This window comes from Mchenga conophoros, linkage group LG13, assembly GCF_057382185.1.
Source record: "Mchenga conophoros isolate Kocher_MC1m ecotype Shallow Benthic linkage group LG13, M_conophoros_male_GT1.1, whole genome shotgun sequence".
NCBI classification, from domain to species: domain Eukaryota; kingdom Metazoa; phylum Chordata; class Actinopteri; order Cichliformes; family Cichlidae; genus Mchenga; species Mchenga conophoros.
Window position 1 is genome coordinate 5,076,601 of NC_140538.1, and position 27,827 is coordinate 5,104,427.

Genomic DNA, 27,827 nt, shown 5'->3' on the forward strand with positions numbered 1-27,827 from the left:
TTGAACTAAAGAATTTGTCATGGTCTCCGTGCCTGCCCGGTCGGCCCCACAAGGCTACAATTGCTGTTTCTGTTCTCTCCCTCTCTGCCTGGGCGGAGCTCACTGTGGGCTCCTGCCCTTGGCCCACACACACACCTGACAACACTCACCCATCATCACCGGGAGCACTATTTGAGGCTGGAACACAGATCCTCTCGTCGCTGGATGATTGTACCCCTAACGTTAGTGTTCTCACAGCTCTTGTGCTTCATATTCGTGATTTGTGATTAGTTGGTGACCTGCCTTCTCGTCTGCCTCAGATCCCCCCCCCCCCGGGACCTGCGACCTCCCTGCTGTGGGAACGTGTGTGAGTGTGAGCGAAGAAGACGTGAGCGAGTTACCCTGTGATTCCCCCGGAGTTTTGGATCCCTTCACTGTACATATATTGCACTGGCACTGTAAATAAACTACACCTTGGAGATACCTTACCGCTCTGCGTTTGAATCCCTGTACCAGATCGTGACAGAATTAGTAAGTTTACAGAGCCCGCTGTTGTAAAGGAACGCTGTGCTCTTCATTATGAAACGCAGACTCTTTAGCAAAATAAATGCAAAAATTATTCATTTTTACAAATGTGATTAATTACCCAACCCAATGCTCAATGAGTGTAGCTAGATTCTTTTTCATAGAGGAGTCGGATACCTCTCATGGTCTATAGTCTGGCTTATTTTGACTTTCAGTCATTTAAATACTTTTAAAACTCTTCCAAAATTTAAGCCAATTTCAACCTAAATGTGTCCCCAAATCAGCGCTCACAGAGTTGCCTGCTCCTACCTTTAATATTGCGTCACTCACCATGCTCAAATACATTTAAACAATGTTTTAAATCGTTCAGGATAAAATTGATTTAATACAGTGTAGTTAATAATGATGTGTTATAATCACATTGTGTTTCGCTCAGCTGGCTGAGGCGTGACTGACCACTGGCAGGTGTGCCAAAGCTGCGGCCTTGTGTTAAGCTGCTGCTCTAAGCCCTCGGCTGCACACAGTCAACTCGCAGGATTAACTCGCCTCGGCTCCAGCCGTCAGGGCTTCCACTTGTGTCGGTGTGTCTTAATGGAATTTCATACTCTCCCAAAGCAAATGGGACTGCAATGAGCTATACCATTTCATTCTTTTACAGGAGTGGATTTGTAAAGTTATTCTGCTTCCATTGCTCGAAATCTTTGGAATGTTTGACCTCTTATGGACTTGTTTAAATCCAAGAATGGCTTTTAGGAATTATTTTAGGAATTATGCGGTGACTTTTCTTTGTTTTTATCTTTGAGGGAGGGCAGCATCACACTGTACTGTACGAAACCACTGGTGTTACTTTAGTATTTGCACTGTATGTATGTGTTTTCTCCAAAACCAGTCCAACAGTTGATTTGGAGAAGTTTAATTTGCAAATTCATTAAAAGTCACGGTCCTACTTTTTTGTTTTTCAAATCCTGAGTATTATTGTCATCTTATTCTGTTTGCATCTTGCAGTAAAATGGCCTGTATTTATATAGCGCTTTATTAGTCCCTAAGGACTCCAAAGCGCTTTACATATCCAGTCATCCACCCATTCACACACTGGTGATGGCAAGCCACATTGTCGCCACAGCTAGCTGTGAAACCTGTAGTGTAGTGATATCTTTTCTCAATAGTCTAAAGTCTCTATTTCTACTAAACTTTTTGCTTCAGAGTAGCACGGCAGTACAAATTTCCTTTCCACGCTCTGTACACATTTTCATTTCCCCATTGGTCAATTGGAAAAGGAATTTACACTCGCCCCCCTGTGATCGTGTTTGTCAACAGCCACAGCGCGTCTGATTAAAGCTGTGTCTCTAACTAACAAACAGCTGTCTTTGGAGAATAATAGCTTTGCCCCTTTTCTCTCTCCTTTCTCCCTTTGTGCTTCTCCTTTTGATCACAGAACAGCAGCATCCCTGAAAAGCAAACACAGCCTTAAACAGACACACATAACCAAGAACTGAGAGTGCACCCCCCCACTCCCACGCACACACACACATGCACACAAATGTTGGGGAATGCATGCACCCGCTGGCACCCATACACACACAGACAAGCATCCAGCTGAGCTCTTGTTCTGTCTGAGTCTTTGCTCTCCATGATGTTAAATGAGGGCATTGATACATAAATTTGCATTTGTTTCATCCACAACCGTTCCTCTAACGAAAACTCCATAACTGCGTGCCCCCAATTTTCCAGGCAGTGTCAGATTCTTCCTTTCTTGACTTGTTTAATTGTCAGGCTAATGTGATTGTTTGATTTCATTTGGTTTTATGTACACCTCTTCATTTATAAGTTAGCCAAAGAGTGATCCCCACCAACACAACTGTGCACTTTGTCGATTGGTAGTATGGGTAAAAACCAGCCAATTGTTCCTTAGTCACATAGATGTCAGTCGTGGAGCTTGCTGCGATCCCTCTGAGCAGGTACAGAGCAGCATCTGGACCAGCTGTGATTACCTTGATTAAAGAGCTTCTTCTTTCTGTTGCCTGCAGATAAGAACTATACTCCCTCAGTGATGTGACAGGCTACAGTTCCTCTTTCCTTATTCTCTTCTGTAGCACACTAAGCTGTCCTAGACTTCTTCCTTTTGTAAAACCTAGCATCACAAGACGCCTGGCTCCTTTGTGCCCCTTCTTCCTACCTAGAAAACACCCTGAATGATGTGAATGCTCACTTCTGGTTCTTGTTCTCCTTTTCCCTTTGCTCTGTAAGCTTCCCTTTTATCATCTTGACCTCCCTGTGACCTTTGTGAACCCTGATGGATGTTGATTGGTGGTCCTGAATGAAGCACATCTCTTACAGAGGGTGGGGAACCTTGGAGCACCTCTGCCACTTCGGCTCTGGGCAGGGGGGGCACCCAGGGCAGGTTTTCCCAGGGCAGAGAGCCTGCTCTGGGCAGAGGGAGCCCTTCCTCCACGGAACTTCAGGATCCCAGTAGAAACAGGAGAGCTCATCCCAATTGGGCCATTCTGGGTAATGAAATAGAGTTGTGTGTGTGTTTGATCATGCATGATGTTTTCTAGAGATAAAGTAAGAGTGTTTTCAGTTTGTGATGTTAAAACACTGTGAAAATAGTAGCAGCAGCAGTCGTGGTTGCACAACTTCAGGGTTTATCTGTCATCTAATGAGGTTTCATATTTAAAAAAACTAAATTTGATTGTAGTTTAAGTTTATTACGGGAGCCTGACTACATTACATCACTCTTGATTTGCCTCATTTTGCAAATTATTAAATGTCATCTTTGTGTATACCCATGAGACTACATGTTTGAATGTTTTTTTTGCACTTACCACAGGGAACCATATCTAAACCAAACAAAAACTAAGATGTTCTCGGTGTCTCGTAGTTCGTATTTTTATTTAATGTAAAAATATAATAGAATATAATCAATTTTACTCTGTTATATGAGACTTAAAGTCAATTTTCCTTGGATCTGTTAAGATATTAATACTGATTTCATCCACACTGGTGAGTGATTATGCCAGTTATAGAATTCACTCGGGACCATATGAGAGAGGTGTTAGTCCAGTCTGTCCGTCTCTCTGCTTAGTCAGCTGTGTCAGGAAGAGCTGACATGTCCTTCAGAAGAACTTCCACAACAGATGGAAAACCCAGGAGAAGATATGGGTAGGGATGGGGAGGTGGCAGAAGCCAGTGAGAAGTGGGAGGGCTGAAAGAAGAAGAGGATGTGTCATATTTTGATATTCCCACTGTGCCATTTTGGCTTATGAATTTCCATTTTAGAGGGCAGTCAATGTCTGTGACTGCTACATTAGTTTTATGGCCTAAAACAGCTTATTGCAGGCAGCGTCAATGTATATGCGAAATATTTCATTTTGCATCAGAGCCTGCTGAAAAGTTACTTTGCTAAGAACGAATTTGCAATTCACCGCATTTTGGAGTAAATATCCACCCGGAGTGCATATGTACTCACAAATATAGCCACGTGTCATGCTAATAGATTGTCTGGCTGGACTGGAAATCATGATCATTTATTACTGACACCATCACGTGTGGGTGCACATCTGTGTGCTTGCACAACTAACCAGAGACGTACACTCACTGGCAAATACACATACCCGCTCCAAGTCTTGCTGTAGGGGGATAACGGCAACGAGCTGAATGAGGCTGAATCATGCTGAATTGTGTGTTCTGACTAAAACCTCAGGGGCAGTATGCATCTTCTCTCTCTCCTCTTTCCTCTCCTGATTTCAGCAGGACTTTTCAGTCCACTGGCTTTTATGCACGCATTAAGAGAAGTACGACATTTGAATGAGCAGTGAAGTGCTACCTGTGTCTGCATTTGAGAGCTTCCTGACTTGTTTCCTTTGTAACAGAAAAATGAATGTCTGCATGAGATGCAGAACTGCAACATCACCAGGCTGAAAGAAGTAAATGACCAGAGTGGTAACTTGTTAAGCCACGTTGAGTAATTCACGTTATTATACATAATTCACACTGTGTTACAATTTTTGCAGTGTTTAGAATTGTTTTTCAGCCTTGAGTAAAGTTTGTCTGTTTTTCCCTCTTAATCTGTGCTTCAGCATCTGACCTTAAAATACAGCCCTACAGCTAGAATCACAATGAGCTGCACCGGTCAAGTAAGCCGACACACACACATGAGAACTCTTACTTTTGTAAAGAGGTCTCAGCATAGGAGCAAACTTGGAGGAAGATGTTAACACGTAACAGTTCTGCTTGACTACAGAGTACACTGAAGGAAGCTGCTAGTTCCATGGCATTGTTCATGCTCTGCTAAAAGAGACACTATAGAGCATGGATGTCAAAGTCATTTTACATTGTGAAGACCAGTGAAACTCCCCTTTCTGTCAGTGTTTTAAGGAATTTAACTGAGGGAGTCAATGCGTGGTAACAGCATGTCTGTTTTTCTACATGGTAAATAAATCCTTGTATAGTAAATGGAAGAAATCTGTCAGCACAGCACTTTGGGACTAAACTGTGACCAATAAAAGTGTAAAATTACAGAAAAAGTAACAGCCAAAACTGTTTTGTAATAATGAAACTAAGTAAATAATAATGTTTTTGCATGATTTTTTTCCCCATTTCTTTTTTTTTTTTTTTTTTTTTTTTTTTTTTAAACGATATGGACCAACTTTAAAATATAGACATTTCTATTGTAGATGGTGAAAAATCAGACTGTCATCTATTCCTTAATGACTTTTCTAAAGCCATCCCGTGAGCTGGATTGGAGTCTTTCTGGGGCCCAGTGCTGGCACCCCGACTTCAGTAGCACTAATATAATGAAATGCTCAGAAAAAGGTGGCTCTCTGTATAAATACTTTTGTTGCATATTCAGCTATGTGTACATCAAAATAGTTCTAAAAGCTTTATGGTTGTAGTTTGTTGTTCTTATGGTGGTCAGAGGGCCCGGTGGCGCCAGTGTCCGGCAGCCTCGCCTCTGTCAGTGCGCCCCAGGGTGGCTGTGGCGACAGTGTAGCTTGCCATCACCAGTTTGTGAATGTGTGTGTGTGTGTGTGTGTGAATGGGTGGATGACTGGATGTGTAAAGCGCTTTGGGGTCCTTAGGGACTAGTAAAGCACTATATAAATACAGGCCATTTACCATTTGTTCAGTTTGTAATGAACTTATTGAGTGGTCAGTAGTAATGGGTACTGACCAATCATGTTTAAGTGGGCTTTGGTTGCATGCCAGTAAACAATCCATGTGAAGAGCAAAAGCAGGAGAACATTTGTGATGCTACATGTGAAAACCAGGGTTTTGTTTTTTGTTTGTTAAGTTTTTAAAACAAAAACTATACTTCATATATTTATCTTTGTTTATTTTCTATGGATTTTTTACATAAAGATGTCAATCTGTCATGAATCGCTGTGCGGCAGGCAGGAGTTGGACCCAAAATGCAGGACTCACAGACTCGGGGAGGTGAACTCAAAACACAGCTTTATTTGCTGGTAGAACAAACATACAAAACTAGACTAAACTGGGAAACCATAAACTAAGAACTCACAGGGAGACACAGGGAGATCCACACACAGCATGAGGGACGACGCGACACTGACTCAGAGAAACACAGGGTTTAAATACACTGGGAAGTAACGAGGGGAATGAGACACAGAAGGAGGGCACAGCTGGGAGAAATCAGGACTGACGAGACAAGCAAAGCAGGACGCATTCACATGAGACACGGACCATCAAAGTAAAACAGGAAGTATCACACAGAGACGCGAACTTGACACAGTGGAGACAGCAACTAAGAAATACAGAGACATAAACCATAAGGCAGAGGTCTAAGAACCAAAATACACAGGGAAATACTCAGCTGGGAACACAAGAGAACTAGACTAGAGAGAGTAACAAAAAACCAACCATGAGAACATAATGCACAATGCAGAGTGACAGAAAACAAGAAACTCAAACATGCAAAGACACACAATTACACAGAACAGAGGGGACACAGAGAGACATGAAGGGCAAGGGATCAAAACTAGAAGCCATAGAATAAATCACACACAAGTACAATAATACAAAAATCACAAAGAACTAAAAACGCTGGGTCAGGAGACCCAGGACCGTGACAGTACCCCCCCCCCATCTCATTCTTTAGACACTTTTACTTTGACAAAGTGTCTCAGAGAGACGTGTATGCAAAGGTTTATACTCTCTGTGTGTGTGTGTGTGTGTGTGTGTGTGTGTGTGTGAGACAGACAGAGTGAGTATTTATGTCTGTGCATCCTCAGGGATGCTGGTGTTCAGATTAATTAAAAACTTCAATCCCTCTGTTCTCTGACAGGAATATGGATGCGGCTGAGGGCTTAACTGTAAATACCGTTTCTCCAAAATTGTCATTTAAAAAGATTCATCATCTCAGGTAATAATTGTCGTTTATGGTCCTGCAGCGAGGATTTGAAAAGGAGAAATAAACGGACTTTGTGAACTGACTTTTCATTTCTCCTGTAAGACACAGTTGTTTCAAGTCAAACATGACTTGGTTACTTTAGTTTTAATTTTTATACATGCCTTTGACAAAGAAGGCCGTACTGTGTAAACTGTCCCTCCATTTCATCATTAGTCTTTGAAAAATGGATTAATGAGGTATAACGGCTTAAAGAAATTAAATGACAAAGAAGAAATTAAGCAACAAAAAAAGCATGGTAAAAAAATAGATTAAACATAAATATTGCCCTCAGTAAGACAGCTGGGTATGTTAGCCCAAGGGAGACCAGCTGCTCTGATATCAAACATTAAAAGATTATCATTAAAAATGTATGTCAGACAACCTTAAATGTCACAATCAGGCCTGCCATTAGATTAGATCAGCTCAGAGTTCAAAAGTGTCATCTCAGTGAAGACTTTCTAACCACACCACACTTTTAACTGAATGTGAAAAGGTGGTTTAGTGATGCAACCATTTGGATGCATGACACCAGTGTTTCACTGCATCAACCACCTTGAGGATTTCTTTCTTGTCCCCAAATGCTGTCATGTGAAGAGCAGCCAAGTGTCAGATTCAAAACACAGCCGTCGGCTAGCAACTTCACTCTGGGCCTTTTTGTTCTTGTTCTTTTCAGGCAGGTCAGAATGCTTATGCTGCGAACTGTTCAACTTCACCGAAAGCGATATGAGAGGGTTTCTTTTGCAAAAAAACACATCACCAAAAGAGGTTGAGTTGTGCAGTTCCCAGGGAGGAAGAAGGAGAAAGAAGGTGAGAGGAGAAAGTTGGAAAAGTCGAGTGTTAGTTCACAGTGTAGTCACAAATAACAAGCCCAGAGACTTTTAATAATTCTTGAAGCAGTTTTAGACATTCTCACTGGTATATGAGTCCAATTTTGAGAAAGTGGCTCTCAACATCAGTCTATTCTTTCAGTGGTTTAAGCTCGACTTTCAGTCAGTTTCAGACAACTTGAAGTGTTTAACATTGCAGTGTTTTACCTTGACTTTGTGATTGGAGCAATGATCACCACTCTCTCTAATACAGTGCTATCCTTTTCCTCAAGTTTTGAAAAACAAAACACTGATTTGTGTGAGCACACTAGGGGAATTTTTCACGATCCTCTCTACCACACAGAACACACTGTCATCATCTTGTAGCTTTGTCGTCTCGGGAGATTTGGCCACCGGCGCGCACTCTTTAGGATGAGCTATTATCATTTAACGAGAAAGCCTAAAATCTCCTCCTAAACCAATGAGTCATAACTGTCTGAAAGAGAGAGCTTATTTTAAATCAGCGTTCTTACTCAGAGGAGCTTACGATGGGCCACGCCCAGAGTGTTTATCCTCTGGTTCCATTCTTACAGACTTTGCACAGTTTTTACAGCCTTAATATAAATACTGATGATTAATTAGAAACAGAGCTCCAAGGTAAATCTATTGTTTTGCTGTGTAATGGTGTTAAATGCTTGAGATTAGCATATGAGCAAACTTATTGCACATTCCAAGAAAATACACTCTGTATAAAACAAATGCGTAAGGGAAAGGAAAAAAATGCATCTTTTAATGTGGATGTTGTGTCATATTAAACGTTTTCCTAAATAATTGCTGTAATGTAAACGTCTGTTTCGACTGAGATGCCCACTGTCAAAATATCAGGTACAATTCAGTATATGATATATTGTGAATTTGAGAATTTAATCAAACAACCTGAAAAAGGCCAACTAAGATTAACTTGAATTAAAGAGCAAGAAACCAATATGACAACACTGTGAACCACACCCAGACCTTATTCACATGTTAATGTTGTCACAGTTTTGATCATTTCTGATCGTCAGTAAAACAGTTTTGACATTGCTCTGGCCAGTGGGTGTAAGATTACAGCTAATGAAAAGAGCCAAGCAAGATGCTAAATCTGAGGATTATAACCTCATAAAATTAAATACTGGGTTAGTTGATCAATTGTCAAGTCGTACATATTACAGGTTACATCTTTTAACCTGCAAGAGAAACTGTGGTGTGCCTGAGGCATTTTGCCATCGGCGTTTTGAGTTAGGACCACGTTTGAGGAGGCAGAGCAATAATTTCAGAAAGCTGATTGACCAGAAGCAGCATCTAGCCGTGTTCTTGCATATTCATACCGGTGCAGGTTTTGAGTTACAAGCGCACTTGTTGCCAAACATAATGGTCTGAATGTCAGATCAGTTTATTTCATATCCAAATAATTTTTAAAAATCCAGTTTGTTTTGAAAAAATACATGTTGTCAATTCATCCAGTGAAATAAAGTGGTCAGTGTGAATGGCAGTATAAGAGTAGGTGAAAAAAAAAAAGCGTATAGTATTTTTATGGAGTTTGAAAAGGACTTACGTCTGAGTTTTCATGTTTACATGTTCTGTTTATATAAAAGAGGCCAACTTTCTTACATATGAAGACAAATCACATGTCGAGCCTCACAGGATGTTACAAATTTACATCAAATCAAAATAACATGTGTTTGGATAAAGTCTGTAGTTGTATCCAAGCATCTGGCCTGAGTAAAAGATAGTTAGTTCTCTTCCTGCTTGTTTATTTGATGCAAAAATGATTGAATATAAAGATGAGCAATTCATCAGGCAGAGTCCGCGGCTACAGGAAGATAAATACCCGACTGTTGGAACAGTGCATATTTAAAGAGGTTTGAGAAAACCAACAAACCCACAAACTTCATTAGGCGAAATTACAAAACAGGGCTGGGTCAGTTACATGACATTATAATGTGGTGTTTACTAAAGATCTTCTTCAGCTCCTCTGCTCGCCCGCCCCCTCTTGTGTTATTTGCTCAAGTAGAGCAGCACAGGTCACTGAGCGTGTTGTGAGCCCCGAAGGTAACCGTGGCAGTCAGCTAACCAGGAGGGAGCGAGATACCCACCACCACCCCCACAGGTTACTGGCACCGAGCCTCAAAGACCTCGCAAAATGTCACATGCACTGCCCTTCCTTCGCGTTCGGACTCAGAGTTGCGCTGAAGCACGCGTGTGTACTTTGTGCACATGAACGCTAAAAGAGACTATAATGGTAAAAAGCATTCCAGGACAGCTTGAAATAAAGCACACAAAGTATTATGAGAATTAGAGCTGGCATGACCGTACCACCTTAAGGGAACGGAGGGTGATGTTTGTGCATGTGTGTTGATGCTGCCGTTATTCATAAATTGAGACAGACATGGTGTGAGTGGTTTTAAGGTCAAATGAGATAGCAAACAGTGAAGCTTGCCGACCCCGGGTCAAATCACTGGAGGCTGTCAGACAAGAAAACTTGCTGAGTGAAATTAGTTTTTCAGAAGTCTGAATCATGTTATTTTGAAATAAAAAGAGAAGTATTATCCTGCTGATTTGTTCTAATAAACATGGAGATAAAGAAAGTGGCAAATGGACACAGACATGGGGGAGAAGAGGCGCTGAAAAAGACAGATGCCTGCTGTCCCTGCCATGTCTGTCATTGTGTCTGTCATGTGAGCGCTCTGCTGTGGTCACTCGCAACTTGTACTTCATCCATTATTCACAGCTTTGCATTGCCTGAGAACAGGGTACTTATCACCGTCCAGCCAGAGGGAGGGAGAGGTGAAAGGGACATACTGTGCAATTGGACCAGCATGAGAGTTGCACAGCCAAACGTGCTAATGTGCATCATGGGCGTGTGTGTGTGCAGGTGTTTGTGTGTCTGTGTGTGAGCACGGAGTTGGCCTTGTTTTGTGCACTGCAGAGAGAAAGACGTCCTGATGGGTAATTCACAATACTCCGCTGTCGTGCCTGTGGAGCATACCCGTTTAAATCACTGATGTTGGCACGCCGCACACACGTACATACATTCCCACCAGATTGCTGCCTCTGCTTCATTTTGTGGACTGAAGAATGAGTGGGGGCATTTCCTTCCCACTGATATCAGTATGCCGTGTCAACGGAAAGCCTGTGGTGGTGGTTCAGACCCTGGCGGGCACTTTGACGTGGCTTTGCAGAGCTATTTTGGCTTTCCACATTGTGCTCTTGAGAACAAGCTGATGGTAAGTTAGGGGCTGGGCATTTTGTTTAGAAGCGATGGCATTGTAGCTAATACTGATCTGAGAAGATTAATGATTTTCTTTTATGGTGTAAAACACAAAAAGTACTACTTCCATACTGACAGTACACTTGCCAGGGAAGAGCATAACTTATTACTATTTTTGTGTATGCTTTACAAAAGGAACGGTTAATTTTGTCTTTAGTGAAACAATTTAACTGCATCAGTTCAGACAGATGAAAGACCAGAGTTTGGCAATCTAAATCGTTCATTCAGAAAGCCAAAGGTTAATAACAGGTGGTCAAAGATAGGATTCGGAAATCAGGCCAAATCACCCATCTTTCCATTTTCTTCTTAACCCTGACCGTGTTGAGGGGCAGCCTGATTTAGACTTCTGTGGGGAATCTTTGTAAATCCTTCAATGTAACCTATGGCTGACGTTGTTGCATTCATGCTTGTGCTGGTGCGTTACTTGTGAAGTACCATGTGATTGTGTAGTAGCTACGTTTCTTGGGATGTGCACGTCAGCTTACATCGTAGGTTAGAGTCTGGGGTTCAGAGGTGTTTACTGTTATGTCGTAGGTTATGACATAGATGCCTCACTGAAACATACACTGGGTGTGAGCAGAGAAGCCCAGGCTGTTCTCTCCAGTCACCTCATCTGGGGTAAACAGGGTAATCTAAAAGTTGGCTATTAAGGAGAAATCAGTTAAAAGAATGTGGGAGATACAGGAAAAATGAACGAGCTGAGAAATGACCAAAATGTGGAAACTTGTTGAAAAATGACACAAATGAATCTGGCTCATTAGATGAGAATTACTTTTGGTAAATGTACTGAATGAAGTAGGTGGAAAATAGACAAAGTGCAGACAGGAATAGAGATTAGTGGTTACAACATAAAACTGGAAATGACTTCATGAATAAACATAACCTAAATCTGTAACAAGTCACCTACGTACTGAGCAGCTGGGGGGAAAATAATAAATAATCAGTGTTTACACACTCGTGTTAGTTTATATGGAAGGTATGTGGTAAGTAGTTTGTATGGGGGGTGGAGAAGTCTTCTGTAGACTGGTCTCCATCTTAGAGGGGTGGAGAATATAATAAAGTTCAAAGATGTATGTCCTCAGTATTGGTTAGCTGATACCTGCGTGTCAACACCATATTGCAAACATGCATCTCAGGTTTTCTACTGTAGTGCAGAAGCATAATTAAGTAATGGATTTAGTAATGCAGTTTAAAAAGAAAACCACAACTCTGTAATACTTTTGCTGTCTTATAACAGGCAGCATTGTAATGAGCCAAATATTCCCTGTTCCATAAAACATAACTTCAATTTGAACGTCAGGTGAGATTACAGCCATTTGACTAAAGCATTTGGGGCATTTTCTCACCTGTGCTGTATAGTCTGTTTAGATTGGACTTCCTCTTGGCGTGGTTCATTCATTTGTACGGACCAAAGTAGCCACATCATGACACTTTGGAGGAATTGGTCCTGGTCTGGTTCCAGATTAACACCAGAGCTGTTTATTTATTTCGGAGAACAGGATCAAGCCTTGATATGATCAAACTAGCAGGTATACGGGAAAGTCTGCAGGTAGTTTTTTTTTTTTATTTTTTATTTTTAACTCTGCTTCACAGAGACAATGTAAAGACAAAAATACATGTTTAATTGAAAATACTGGCTTTATGTTGGTTTGGAATATAAAGTCCCAAGAAAGGCTGAAGTTGACTTCAAAAGATCTGGTATTGACTTGGAAATGGGTTGAAAATGTGTCTTTAAAAGCTGTCATGGAAACGTTACTTTTATGTACTTCAAAACTTGTTTGTGTCACCTTAAATATTAGATTGTATGAAAACTTCTAACACTTAAACAAATAAAAAATAAATGTAAATACACACATGCACACAAAATCCTACAAGATATGACAACTTACCATCACAGCAAATCAAATGAAGTGTATTTAATTATGGAGAAACACATGACGGGAGCAGGATTCTTGTGCCAGTTTGCTGCAGGCCAGAATGAGCTTTTAGAGTGCGGGAAAATGGAGGAGATAATGATGTAAATATTGGACCTCTGGACCCACTGTGTGTTCATTCTGCAGTAAAAACTTTGGCTGTGCTCGTTGGAGTAATTTTCTGGTTTGATTTGGATTTCTAAACCTGGCTGCATGTTGACATATGAATGTCATAACAGAATTTGCTTTCCTTGGCAGGACTGGGGTCTGTGCAGCCTCATAATGTAAATCAAACACAGGGTTTTTATGCCGTCAGAATTGAGTCCGCTGAGTTGTCGGGTATTTTTAAAGCAGTGGTTGATTTGCATTGGTCAAAGTCATGGGCCATGGTTGTAATTTGTGGCTTTCATGAAGCGGTGAGGTTTTACTGCTAAGATTTCAACAGACCCACATTATATCAACATACACCGCCACCACCATTTAATAAATTAGCCAGAGATATGGAAGAAAAAGGACTCAGGAACAAAGTCCTTCTTTCTCACTGTTATTTTAACCTTCTACTGCTTTTTAAAATGAAATACTGTAACAATTTATATACACTTTATATTATTAGCAAATTTATAGTGTGTTTTTCAAGCACATAAATATTAACCCACGTATCTATTCTTCTCCAATAAGTATGCTATATTATCTATATAAATAAATAAGCACCTGGTCTGTTTTTACCTGATTTGAAAAAAACTTGCCTTGTTACATTTACTTATTCAGATGACGGGTGAGCGCTGATTTGTGTGCGTAGGTGTCTGTATCTACTTGCCAGAGACTTGAACCAGTTGTGCTAATGAGTGTATATACAAGCTCTGTGTGTGTGTGTGTGTGTGTGTGTGTGTGTTTAGGTCTGTGTGTAGTTGAATTTGCCAGCGACTTGTTTTGGAATTGCCCTGCAGTGTATTTCATGGGAAATTCAAGTTATCGAGTTTTAGAGAGTTAAAGTCAAGAGTTGGATTTGCCGTGCAGCTTTGTGTGTGTGTGAGCGAGAGTAAGACGGTGTGAGACAGTGTGTGTGAGTTAAAGAAAGGGACAGAAAGATCAAGCCAGCAAGCGTAGGCTGTGTGCTTAAACTTGAGAGATTTACATGCAAAGCGCCGGTGCTCCTGCATCTTAACTTGGGGAAGTGAAGGTTGAAATGTACTCGGTGCAAATGCGCTTACGACTGGCAAGGAAACCAATTTCATTTACAAGTGGGAACTCAAAATAATGTATTCCCACACTCAACCACGCTCCATCTTAAGATGTTTGACTTGTTTTCCTGACTAAAGATTTACACCCTGGAATAACCAGGCCACGATACGATAAGTTAATTCATCCGCAGCTGTTTGGCTCATGCACTTTCAGACGGAATTAGCCGCCTGTGTGCATACTTACCACTGAATTAAACAGTAAAGTCACTCAGCTGGTAAAGCAATGTTTTTGCTAATATTTCCATTGAGGTAAACCACTTTAGCCTCACTAGCAGTGGAGTTATGGAAATCAGACGAGGCGGGCGAAGTAACGGCTCGTGCAGTGAGTAAATGAGTGTGGAAGTATGCATTAATGCAGTAGTTCATTTGTTGGTCAAGAGCAAATTTGATCCCGATGGAGCCTGAGGTCATTTTAGCAATTTTGCTTCACACTCACGAGGGACAAGAACCCTTTAATTCAATAACTTTCAAGGCCTCTTCGCTTTGCAGATTAAGGTGAAATGTGCATGAGACTTAAGGGGCAGAACTATGGATGTGAAACTTAAATATGTTTTCCATGCCCTCCAGTCAGCTTTTAAACCCGGTATATTGTACTCAGTAGTTTAATACTTCACATTAGACAAATGTAATCTGTCTAATCTGCCACCGAACAGAAAGGAATTATTTATTTATTTATTTAATCTTATTTTTTTGAGCCACAAGTTTAAGTATTTGAGTTAATCAAGCTTGGTTGCAAAGTGCAATGTACAAGTCACTAACTATTTAAATAGCACCTTTGATGTTACCATGCTTTGATGTATCTCAGCAATCTACATCATTTGTTATATAATTGCATTAAAAGTAGTCCAAAAGAAGATCAGATCAAGGTTAGTGATTCTTATTAGCAGAGTTGAGATCTAGCGAAAAGGGATCAGCCACAGCGCCCACAGCTGTCACCACTGTCAGTCACTGAAACAACATTTCTAGCTTTAAACCTTATTTTTAACCCAAGGAGATATAACAAAAAATGGTTTTTTATAATACTTTTTAGTTCTGCATTTTGGGAATGGACTCACTTTTGGAGCCATCCCCAAATGCCCACAAGAGAACTACACTGTATGTGTGGACTTAATTTCTTAAATCTGGAAGTTGCTGCTTCATTTTAGTTTATTCACAAACAAAGATATTAAGCTGCTTTAGTTGTATGAAACACACTGGTGGATGGAAACGGTTGATAATATGGCTTAACTTGTTTCTTGCTAGTAACTGTCCGGTTGTTCAGTGATGACGCGACGAATCCTACTTCCGGGTCTAAAGTAGTCTGCGTTTAATATGGCTTTAGTGTTGTTAACATGTTTAATGTTATGTATTTTCTTCTATTTGATCTCAAAAAGCTCCTAAAACAGTCAGTGATCACCGTTGACCTCCCTCGGCTTTTATTACCGGTAATCATTTATTTAAGCTCAGTTTTTAAAACCTTAGGATGTAACTACAGCCCAGCCCATGCAGCAGTATATGAATGACTAACCTCGTATTGTGGATGGATTATCTCAGTTGTTCTCCTGGCTGAAGTTTGGTCCTTTTACAGCATCCTGCCATGCGATTACATTTGTTCCTGACCACCGAGAACACTCACGCTAACTTTTATCGAGTGGAAAAAAAGTTAGCTTGTTTATATTATGCTATCATAGCTGTGTCGCTAGCGGTCACGTAGCACATCATTATATACCAGCTAGCCCAACTTCAGTAACCCTACAAACGTCACTGCTGTTTAGTTTTCTGTCTTCATTTATGCTGGAAGTGATAGCAGAGCTGTACGTTTTAATTTGTTTCCAAAACCCCGCAGTCAGGACATGCTATATTGTATTTAGATTGAAGCTAGCGAGCTAACTCCCTGCTAACTTCTAACTCCGTTAAATGTCATAAATTCCGTTTTCATGGATGCCTGGATGTTAAACTCAATTGTTACACCTGGTAGAGCAGAACACTGATCATTTTATTAAAGATGAAAGACTTTAGACAGTTTTTCAACTCTCAGTAATGCCATAGTGATCGTTTGATATATGGACCTGCAGCGGAGTTTAGGCCCAGACACGGCTAGTGACGTCAGACTGAACAACCGGGTTGCTTGTTGATCAGGTTGCATTATAAGTGACTCTGCAGGTTTGCTCGTGTCTTATTTTTCATGTTACCTGGGTGAAATCTCCACTGTGGTGATGCCTGTTAGCTGTCCGCTGTGTGCCTGACAGACGGATAAACAAACTGGAGCTTGACCATAGATTACACCTGTCATGATGAAACCGTCATCATTGTTTTTCTTGTGGGGTGGGGGAATTTGTGGGTTGGGGAGTGGTGGCGGTGGCTTGAAAAAGAAAAAAAACCTGCTTGTAAATACATTTAACTCTGGCCTTCTTTAAGCCTTCTATTTTTATTTGCAGTTCCGAGTGAAACAATAATTCTGTTGTTGTTTTTTGTTGTTTTTTATCAAGCGTGGATCGCTCATAAAAAACCAAAAAGGGGGGAAAAATATGACATTTTAAAACACATGAACTTCCTGTAATTGCAATGCAGATTTGTCAGTAAACACATTCACACTGCAGTGATTTACATTAGTTTAGTGTTGCAGCTGTTTCTTCCTTCTAAGACATCTGTTTTGTTTTTCTTTTTAAGAAGTATGATGTGTTTATGTCGGCTGCATTTTGTTTCATTTTTGTAACTGAATACGGAATGATCCCAAATGTCTGACATGCAAGCGAGCAGCACAGATTCATTGGTTTGGATGAACATTAATGTAAAATTTACAATCCTGGATGATATATATTATATATTTTCACTCTTAACGACAAGCTCATTTGCCTTTTTGTTAAAGGCTTTGTAAATGAATAACACACCTTTTAGATCTCCTAAGTATCTGCCCACTTTTCTCTTTCTCAGCTGATTCTTTCTTTTCTCCTCTTCTAAACTCTGCTCTCTTTCCTTCCTTTTTATCCCTGTCTCCTCTCTCCTTCCCCTCAGTCCCCCTCTCTCCTCCTCTCTGCTTTTGTGCCATGTTGTAGTTGGGATTACGTGCTCAAGCTGCCAGTTATGCTCAGCTTGCCTGCGCTCTGCTCCCTGGCCTACGTTGTATTAACGTAAAGAACTGAATGAAGTGGACGAAGGTCTGAAACTGTTTCTTATTACCGTTAGGCTCCAGGAAGGTAATGAATATGGGGATTTGGTTGTAGAATAGCTGTTGCCTCAAGGGTAAAGAGGGCATTTGTTTTGTTTTTGCATATGCACACGTTTCATTTCTTGATTGATTTTTTTTTTCCCCTGGGGGGGATATTTCATTGAATGTCTTACATTTTTTTCCTTTTATTTTTTTGCAGTTTTACTGAAATCCCGAGCCAAATCCATTCCACTAAGGCAAACCGACTCTGAAAGTCTCCCCAGTGTGTCTTTAAGGGCTTAGTATGGAAGGCCATCATTTCTAAACCATAAATCAAGATGTGGAGAACAGATGTGACTCGGCCTGACTCGGCATGGCCACGCTGCTAATCTTATTGTCTACACAGAAGATCATATAGCGGCTCATGTAGCATACAGACATAGGTGAAGTTAATTACAGATAGCTAGCGTAAAATCTCGGACGACCAATTATCTGCATAGGCGAGACGCTGATTTTGTGCCTCTTTTTTTGGACACATGAAGAAGAACACAAGGGTACTAGTGCTCATCTGAGCCTTTTTTCCCCTGCAAAGGCATCTGCAGTCCTACCATTACCCAACTGCTGTTATCCTGTCAGAAGAAATGCAGTCACTCACCACAGACATGTAATGCCGTTTATGATTAATGAAAAGTGAGATCCAGAAAAACAAGTAGCAGCTGCACGTTATAGAGATTGAATTTAACGTCGGCTGGAATGGGGAGTGGGAGGTGGTGAAATAGATTATGCGGAGGAATTTAGTTGCCAAAACAAAAAAGTAACTGCACCCCTGTGGCACCACTGTGGGCTCGGCTCACATTTAAATTCTCTTATCAGAAGTTGAACTTTTTTACTCAGGTGAACACAATTTTTAAGCTAATATATGTATACAAAGCCAGCTTAAAAAAAATACATATTGATGACATAACCTAGCTCTCAGGTTTTATTCATGCATTCAGCTGTTCTGTCGCACACCCTCTCAGTCATTCTCTACTTAATGGTATCTACGGATGATTCTGCTTTTTCAATATGAGCATGTGAGCCCACACAGAAACAATGTTGTGGTGTCACACCTCAGGAAAATGAGAATCAGACAGAATACATTATAGTGGATGTAGCACAAAGGAAGCAGATTGAGAGGAAATCGAGGCAGACTTGGCAGACAACATGTGGACATTACTGCTGAGGTAGTAGTAGCCAAATTAAGGTTGTAAATGCATACTGAGAGCCAGAGAGAGATGCAGAGACCAACAGGAAGAAAGAGTGAATTAGAGAAGACACCGATGAGAAGTGAGGCAGTGTCCTGCCTGACCTCCCGCCCACCCCTTGCTGTTCCAATTATCAGCTATTTTGATTGGTCTTGGAGAGAGGGAGGCCAATTAGAGAAGCTCTCTGCAGGGAGTCTTTTACACCATAAGTAAGTCACGCAAGCATTATGCACATTTTTGAACTTGAACAAAAGAAAATCAAAAAGATAAAAAACAAAACTGGTGATGTTGCAAAAGTGTTTGAAATGCTGAAGTGCAAAGTGCTTGTATTGATGAGGAGATTGGAACTGATTAAAAAAATATGTTTATGATTATATAATGACATGAGGAAGAACTGACCTTACTTACAAACAAATAAATGATTATTATTTATACTATTAGAAGCCCAGTGAGTCCTTGCCTTCATTTGTTTGATGGCATATAAAATTTGTCTTCTTTTTCCTTTATATTTATCTATAGAGCTGAATGTACAACAGTTGTAAGACAGATTATATATTTATTTCTTTGTCTAACTCGCACATGAGTCAGTTCATGCAGATGTGGCCAGTTGTTTTATGCTAGGCTTCATTTCTGCTAACGCGAGCGGCTGAACTTCCGGTGCCTTTTTTCTGCACTTCTGTTATAAATAATGTAATACGGCCTATACTGTACAGCAGCCAATTCATTTAGTCTAGTGAAACTCTTGTAGTACAGAGTAGTCGGCATTGTTGTTGGTCGTTCATGCATGCACTTGCTTGCTAACCGAGGTTGTTAGCGTTAGCTGATAGCTTAGTATTCCTCTGTAGTTTTCCGCTTTTGACTGGCTCTTTAATACTTCCTGTGGTCTGAACATTAACAATAAATATTTGTAAAGGCCACTCAGTGGGCACAAATATTTGAATGGTCCCTTAATTCTCATTTTGCTTGTTTTGATCCAGAGCAACATTGCACTAGAGTTATACAGTAAGTGCAAAGGGTTCCTCTTTTCCCTTTAAATGGAAAACATAAACATTATGTTTTGTGTTTTCTGTGGCAGAACGATTGATCCAATAAAAATTCTTGTTGCCTTTTAGGTGAATTGTGATGCTGGTGGAGATATTGAAAGTGAGAGGAGTCTGTCTGTGAAATGAAGTTAAAAGCAACAGATTGAGGCTGGGAGTGTGTTATTGCTTTCGTGCTTTCCTCTTGCTGGAATAATCTGTTTAGTTGCTGACACTTCGATCTAATAAGCACGCTGATTGACGGACGGAGAGGAGCACATTTACACTCTGGCTGTGTGGGGAGAGCAGCGTGAATCAAGAGAAAACATGCAATCTAAAAGATAGATTCAAACGCATAAAACACACTAACGTGGATGCTTAGACACATAAATCTGCACACAGGCGTTTGCAATCATGCACACGCCTCTGACTTAAATGTCAATTGAAGTTGGAATTGCTGTGGATTTCCCCACAGGCTCTGTGGCAGGAATCATTTGTGTACATTATATCTTCAGCTCAGAGGTAAAGAGGTGGTCTAATGCAATGTTTGCATACTGTTTGTCTTCTCCTGTCTGAAAATATATTTCACTCATTTCCATGTAACTGACTTTGTCTTTAAGAAAAGAGAAAGAGAACCCCTGCGATGTGTTTGCCATGGTAACGCAGATAAGATTCAGATTTTATTAGCATACAAATTTCATGTTCAGTGTAGCGCCTTAAAACATGCTAGGACAGTGTCCTGTGAAGGATCTTACTGGGACACGGGAATTATGGATATGATGTGATAATGGTAACATTTAGAACATAAAGGTACACTGCTGGAAGTCACATGATTTAATGTGGTGCACTTATTTGACTCATTGTTTGAGTCACTGTGAGTCACAGAGAATTACAGTTCAATGGCTTTTCTTTCAGCCAGCATTGCATTTAAGTAATTAAGCACTTGGTGGTATATGATTAGACCAGCTTTCCTTCACTTCGGGAGATTTGGATGTAAGTTTTAAAATTAGTTTCTGTTGCTTTCTTGGTACCAAGGAGAACAAGACAACCACGAGTCTTTACAGGTTGTGTGATCACCTCAATTCTGGGCTATCCACTATCCACTCACTGGCAGAATTTTTATAGACAAATATTTTTTCATTGCTTTACCCAGAAAGGCTACTTTCTAATGTGTTGCCCAGCGTCTTGATCGTCATATGACTACAAACACAGATACACATAATACAGACAGATACCAGAGAAAGAGTCACTGAGATAGACACGTGCTGGAGAAGGTCTTCGAGGTTGTAGAGCTCAGTCCATTTAGGAACTTCTCATTAAAGATGGAGACAGTTCATGTAAAAATATTTGAAACTTGGATGAAATGTTCCTTCTTTGATGAATTAAAAAAGAGAAATGAAGCTTTTAATACTTTTAGTTCTCTTGCTCCTCATTTGAACTACTGGCCTTGACCCTCCCTTTCCACTAGATTTTCATGAAGTCGTACAAGCACGTGTTGCCTCTCAGGTATCTGGTCAGAATTTAAAGTTGCTTAATTGTGCATCAGTCGCCAAATTAATGCTGCTAGTCTTTGAACATTAACTAGCCTTTTATTTACATTTCCAGGATACTGAAATGTCATTTCAAATTCTAAATTGATGCAGTTCTTGTTACGTGCAGCATCCTGGTAAGCAACAACTGCTCTATGGAAAGATTCACTTTGTTACATCTATTTTGTTGACTGATTGGCCATGACTTAGCCTAATTACTAATCATTAAGGTCTGTGAGAGAGTTTCTATACATGGAAATGGTTCTCCTTAGTTTTCTACCAATAGCAAATCCCAAGTCATTAATCACTCTTTGATGATGTAGTGAAATCTTGCCAGAAGTAGCATTTTTCCTTCTTCCTGTAGAGCAGAGCTGTCATCACCACATCAAGAAATGCTGACCTCACTGTGTCATTATTCTGTCTATATGTAGAGTATAATTATAGCTTTGTTTGAGTCATAATCTTATTTATTTACATGACATCTTGATGCGTATGTTGAGGGTGCTCAGTATAGCTCCCAGCTTCAGCTTTCATTAGTAATTTGAATAGAGAAACAAACTCAAAACTATTTCCTTGTAAATCAGTCTGCTATGGACTTAGAAAACAATGTTGAAACTGAACGGTCTTTTAGTTACTTTTGAACCTCCATTAACTCTTTAAACACTGAACTTTGGAAGAAAACATTTGAACCACTGCTGTTGTCACTACTAACAACGTGGCAGAACAACCTTTCCAGTTTGGTCCGGGCATCTGAGTAACACCCTATCTCTTGCTCTAATCTGAGCTGTCATCTGCTCATGAAATAGTTCACGTCCCTCGCTCCACCCTGAATTACATCCCCATCTCACATATCTCGCCCCTCAACTTTGCTGAACTGGACTCTTATCGTTTAAGTAGAAATAAATCCTTTCTATCTCCTCAGCTCTTATTTCCTCTTCTTGCACTTGTCTGTCATACAAAATCATTTAGGAGTTAGAGCTGTACTTTTTCAGGCCTGTTGTCAGAGCACGTTGGACATTGGATGAAGGACCTCTCGTGTAATCTACTCTAAACTAATTACACTCAGTCACTATCATACATCCATCTTTTAAAGTATAGAAAAATGTCCTCCAACCTCTTGTCGGAAATAACTTCCTAGGTAGCATAGCTGTAAACCTAAGCTAAGTAGCTAAGTAAACCTTTTAACAAGCTACATACATCACTCAGACTGGCAACCTATCAAGGGTCCAGGTTCAAACCCTCTGTTAACCTAATTGGATAGGAAATCAAATGTATAGATGGCTGAATATGTGAGAAAAAAGTGCACTAGCAAAAAACCCCCAAACAAAACAGTAATAAAAAAACATGCCACAACTAGTTAAAAAAAAAAAAAAAAATAAAGCCCAGCAGAAATAACTACTAACTACTTGTTCATCTTTTGGGTGTTTCCTTTAGAGGTTTCCAGAGCAGATCATCTCCTTTGATCTTACCCCAACTCTTGGATCCCCTTCTGTCACACGGGCATGTCCGCCTTCACTCTGTCCATTAATCTTCTCCCTCATCTTCCTCTTTTCCTCCTGCGTGGCACCTCGATATTTAACACTCTTTGTCCAATATATCCACTATCCCCACTCTCCACATGTCCAAACCATTTTAATCTTGTCTCTCTAACTTTGTCCTCAAATTGTTCAACCTGAGCTGGTACTTTAGATGTTTGCATTTCTAATTGTGTCCATCCTGGTGACTCCTGATGAAAACCTTAACATCTTCAACTCAGCCACTTCCAGTTAAGCCTCCTGTCTTTTTACTAGTGCAACTATCTCCAAACCATACACCAGTGCAGGTCTCACTTCCATCTTGTAAATATGGTGCTTCACTCTTGCTGATATCCGTCCACGCCTGACACTCATCACCACCCACTCCATGCTTTCCCTTTCTTGCTCACTGTTTGTGGCTTTGCTTCACTGCTCCTTGAATATTCACCTTTTCTGTCTCCTTCTCATTCACAGACGCATATTATATCTTGCTTCTACTGACTTTCATTCTTCTTCTCTTAGTTGGATACCTCAACCTTTTCACACTCTCTCCCACCCTGTCTTTACTCTCAGTATAGATCACAGTTCCATCTGTAAACATCAACGTCCACGGAGACTCCTGCCTGACCTCCTCAGTCAACCTGCTCATTACCATTGCAAATAACAAGTGGCTCAGAGCCGATAGCTGATGTTACCCCCCCCCCCCCCCCCCCCCCACCTCAAACCCATCTCCCACTCTTATCGCACACCTCAACTCTGTCTCGCACCAGACAGTGGTGTCCTGAACCAGCTTCACATACTGTTCTGCCACTACTGACTTCCTCACGCAGTACCACAGGTCCTCTCTGTACCCCATCATAAGCTCTCTGTCCATTGAATTATAAATGTATGAAACAGGAAACATTACAGAGCAAAGTGAGCCAGAAAGTCTTTGTAGACTCGGTCCATATTCCATCAAGTTAAGAACACACAATATTCAAAGAAACAAGAAGAGTGGCCTGTGATATGGAGAGCTACAATTCTTGCAATAAATGTGGTGTAGATTTCTAAAAGCTGCCAATTGGGGCTTTTTGTAAGATGGTTTTCACTTTTATATGTTCCTTTATAAAATAAAAGTTATATATTGCTAACCATTTACATCAGAGCATTCACTGGTTAGGTGCTTTTAGAAGAGCACTTTATTTAAATGCTCTATTAAACTTTCCTGGACCAGAGTAGGCACTAAACCACGGTTCAGATTTGTGGAGGAAAATGTTTCCTTTACCTATTATCATGAATGTTTTCTTTACCGTGCTAAACACAGATGTCTGCTGTGGATTACTAAAGCACTCTTATCACAAGGCTTCAAATACTGCTGCTCTATTAGATGCTACTGATGTTACAAAAATATGCTCAAGATGTCCTTTAATGTTTGCACACTAGCTGAGGCAATATTCAACGCAAAGAGACAACAGTCATTTTTTAAAGAGCAGTGAAGCCTGTAGTATGAGACTGGGGGGATGATGGTTTGGAAGAAACATCTAAGATACGGCAATGTCTGTCCTGTTTGGGACTTTGTTTTACTTTTGTTTCCTTGTACATGTACATCCACTTGTAGTCATTGGGGAGGTTTAGGCACCAGTTACTCCTTGGTCTAGTTGTCTCTTTACACTGTTCACCCAGGTTCCACTTTGCCAAATAAAGTCTGATACCCAGATGTCCTTCAAAAGCATAGAGTAGAGAGTGAAAACAATGTCACTTTCCATAGTCGGCCATAGCTTTGGCAAAACAACAAGTTTTGACACCCTGGGATTGGGAACAGGCTGGGATTCCAGATCTCCTTATTAATAAATATGTTATTTGTTGGCTCAATAAGCAACCACTGTAAGATGACTGTAAGATTCATCTTAAAAGGTGTAAAATACAGCTGAATGTTAAATTAAATATACTGGAACAAGTATCCTTTGTTGTCAAGCGCATACTTCCTTTTTCCTCCTTTGTACACTCATTCTCCCAACATCTTAATTTATCTCTTGCCCTTCTTGTCTTTGTCTCCATAGTAGCTTTTCTTTCAAAACTACACTTGTGCCATATTCCTCTCTTTCAGCCTCAGGCTCTGATTCAGATTCCTATCTGAGCATCGATTTTTTCCAAAGAGCTATCGAAGTTGTCAAGGCCAGGCAGAAGTGCTCTTGCCAGGCACAAGTTATGAACGTTATTAAGAAGATGCTTTGAAGAGGAGGGTAGGATGGATGGTTGGATGCTATTCATATGTATGTGATTGGCTTGCTGTTTTAAGTTTGTGTGCGTAATATTTGAAAACAAAATCTTTGAGCTCTTTATTGATAAATATTCTGGTGAATGACTAATTGACTGCTTCATTCTGCTTATGTAAGGTTGTGGATATTCACATGGGCCCTGTGTTTCTCTCAGAGGTGTGTTTGTGTTTGCAAACTGATTTGTCACCCTGCGTGTGAGTGTTTAAAGTGGGAAATGCTGCTACACTTTCTTCTGGAGGAGGAAGAGCTGATGGATTTCATAGCGTACCTGCTAGCGATGAGCTTCGGACTGCAACGAGCATCCATATGCATTCATGAGAGCAGAACTGAGCAAAGTTGAACTTTGTCTCCCCTAAGATGGAGAGCTTTGCTTGCAGGAGGTGGCAGGTATTTGTGATGTACTGTATGTGATGTGTGTGTGTGTGTGTGTGGGTAGGTGATGAAGCCCCGAGCAAAGCTCTGCAGTCATTCATCCTCCTAGCCGGCATGCCTGTTTACATCCAGTAAAGCCAGGTCTTTCCTGCTCTGTGTCACCAGGGAAAATCTCTCCTCCAACTCACCAAAACACAAGATAAACTGCTGCAGAGAACCCAAACATGCGTGCATAGACCCACACAGACAAAAAGACAGGTGCCGTCTGGCAAGGTTTATACTGTCACAGTGCTTAACTGATGAACAGAAAGAAGTAAGTCTGTTTAAAGTGTTAATAATAAACTGCACTTTAAGTATTGAGGCAAAGGTCAGTGAGGGGAAAGCATTTGATTTTTTTTTTTCAATTTGGGAGATTTTCATAATTGTTCATAAAATAATTACTAATATCTACAATCTCAGATTGATGTCTGTCTCACTCTCAGTTGTAACAAAAATCTTCAGTTAACTGAAGTTTGCTGTTTAGCAAATTTCTCATCTACAATTAACACTTTCCATAACACTTTGCTTTGACAAAAAAAATCAGCAAAAAAAGTGTAGCGCAAACAGTCTGTGGAGAATGCTGCACCCACCCCCACCCTGATTTCAGCAGGCTCAGGAGAGCTCTGATTTTTTCATTATCACAGCTGGGGTAATGGCCTAGCCCAGTTAGACTCGGGTACAACAATGATCTTGAGTCTGCGAGTTTGGTTCAAATTGTTGACGTGGTGAAAAGTATGTGACAATGATCAGCAACTGATAGGAGATGGAATTGAAATAGTACTACTTAGGCTTCTCAGTGAAAACCTTTGTATGGCCAAAAGAGGTTCAGATAAATACAATGTCACTAGCGCAGGAAGCGGCATTCGAAAGTACTGTGAAAAAAGGAACAGAGCTGAAGTGGCATCTCCCCCCTTTCCCTCTTTTTTTAAAAGTGGATATTTTCATTAGCTCATCCAGCCGATAAGCTCAGGCCATGGTGAGTCATCCATTGTCCATCCTGTCCATTCACAGTTCATCTCTAATCCTCCTTGAATATTCAAATTAAAGTGAAACCTGCAACCTTTGGGTTCTTTACCCAAATTGTGCTGAAGGTCAGCATCACATTTGTCATTTTAAAGGCAAACACCTGTAAACTGTGATGGATCATGAGCTAGCTCACCCACAGCAGCACTGATGTTCTGGTTTGATTTTTTTTTTTTCCACCACTAAACTTTAACTTTGGCACTTTATTTACACCATCCATGCTATTTTTGAGATTATAATGAGAACATAAACCCTTTTTTTGACAGATTATATTTATATCTGCTTCAGATTAGTTGTTCATTTGCAAAACCCATGTATAGTTCTTTGAACTAGCAAATCTTTGGTATTTCTGGGTTATGAATTACTAGGTTATGACATAAACTGTCAAGAATTTCTACAGATTTTTAGTTTTATCAGTTAATAATTAATGAAAATGTTCATGCATGTAGATGCAACAATCTCACATTCTTGGGTTTAAATCATGCTTTTAACTAATAATGTAGTTTAAAAAAGCAAAAGTGTAATTAGCACTTCAAAGGTAACATACAGGAAGGTATCTGACCTTAAAGGCAAATAAGATGAGCTAAAGTAATGAATTCAGCCGGTTGAACTGTCAGCAAACTCTCTCTGTTCCTGAAGCTAAACAGAAGCCACACTTTCATCGCTGCACAGGGAAACACATGAGATGACGTTCAAAGGATAAATCCATACGAGTGGTTCAGTTTGCTTAACATCAGTCAATATTAACTCCATATTAGAAATGGCAGACAGCAAATTTGTAATGAAAAGCTTGCTTAAAAATAATATACTGTGCATTGGAAGCAAAAGTAAAGAGCTCATACAAGCAGGTCTGGAAAATTCAGCTCAAAAAACAGAGCAAAATAAAATGCATCTTTTGAAGGAGCTGTGTGGTCTTTGTTCTTGTTTGAATGAAGAGCACTGGTGCATGAGTGCTGAATGCAGTGTATATTTTAAATTCATTAATGTTTAAGTGGCTTAGGTATTCAGATTTATTTCAAAGTGGCGCACAAGTTCCATCATTAAAATGTACAAGGTAGCATTACCAGACACATTCATGTTACCGACAAATGGTGTGACCTTAAAAGCAGTTTACAATATGCTTTCAAACAACTTTAAGAGCAAGAGGGGTGTTTGTTTTCTGCCCAGCTCGAGTATTCAGTATCAGCTCAGTCTTTAGCCTGTCTCTGTGTTTTTTATTTTCTTCTAAGCGCTAATGTAGGCATATTTATAGCCTGATGCCCAGGGGATGCAGACGAGGCCTCTGGCAATGGTAAAACAGCAATTGTACATTTTCATAGGTTATTAGGCATTGATTTTCTCCCGGATTAAGAAGCGTTGTAATGCTAAGTAGTAGAAATTGAAAATGTGTCCCAATATGCTGTTATCAGCTGGCTGGAGAAAGCTGGAGAGAGTCGTGGCAAAGCTCTGGACATATATAAGGACAGACGTACGCCCACAGACAGGCACACACACTCAGTTTGCCGCAGTATATGAACTA

The 27,827-nt window shown here is 40.3% G+C and overlaps 1 protein-coding gene across 2 annotated transcripts in view; it reads left to right on the top strand.

Annotated features, from left to right (window-relative positions):
• Nucleotides 1-27,827, top strand: part of gfra1a (gdnf family receptor alpha 1a) — a 107,032-nt gene that overhangs the window by 15,454 nt on the left and 63,751 nt on the right. The window contains exon 4 of one of the 2 annotated variants that reach the window (XM_085296139.1): nt 2,842-3,012. The exons of the other annotated variant lie outside the window; for it this stretch is intronic. Within the exon in view, the coding sequence (XP_085152265.1) occupies nt 2,842-3,012 (171 nt within the window). The remainder of the gene's footprint in view (nt 1-2,841; nt 3,013-27,827) is intronic. 2 annotated transcript variants of the gene reach the window in all.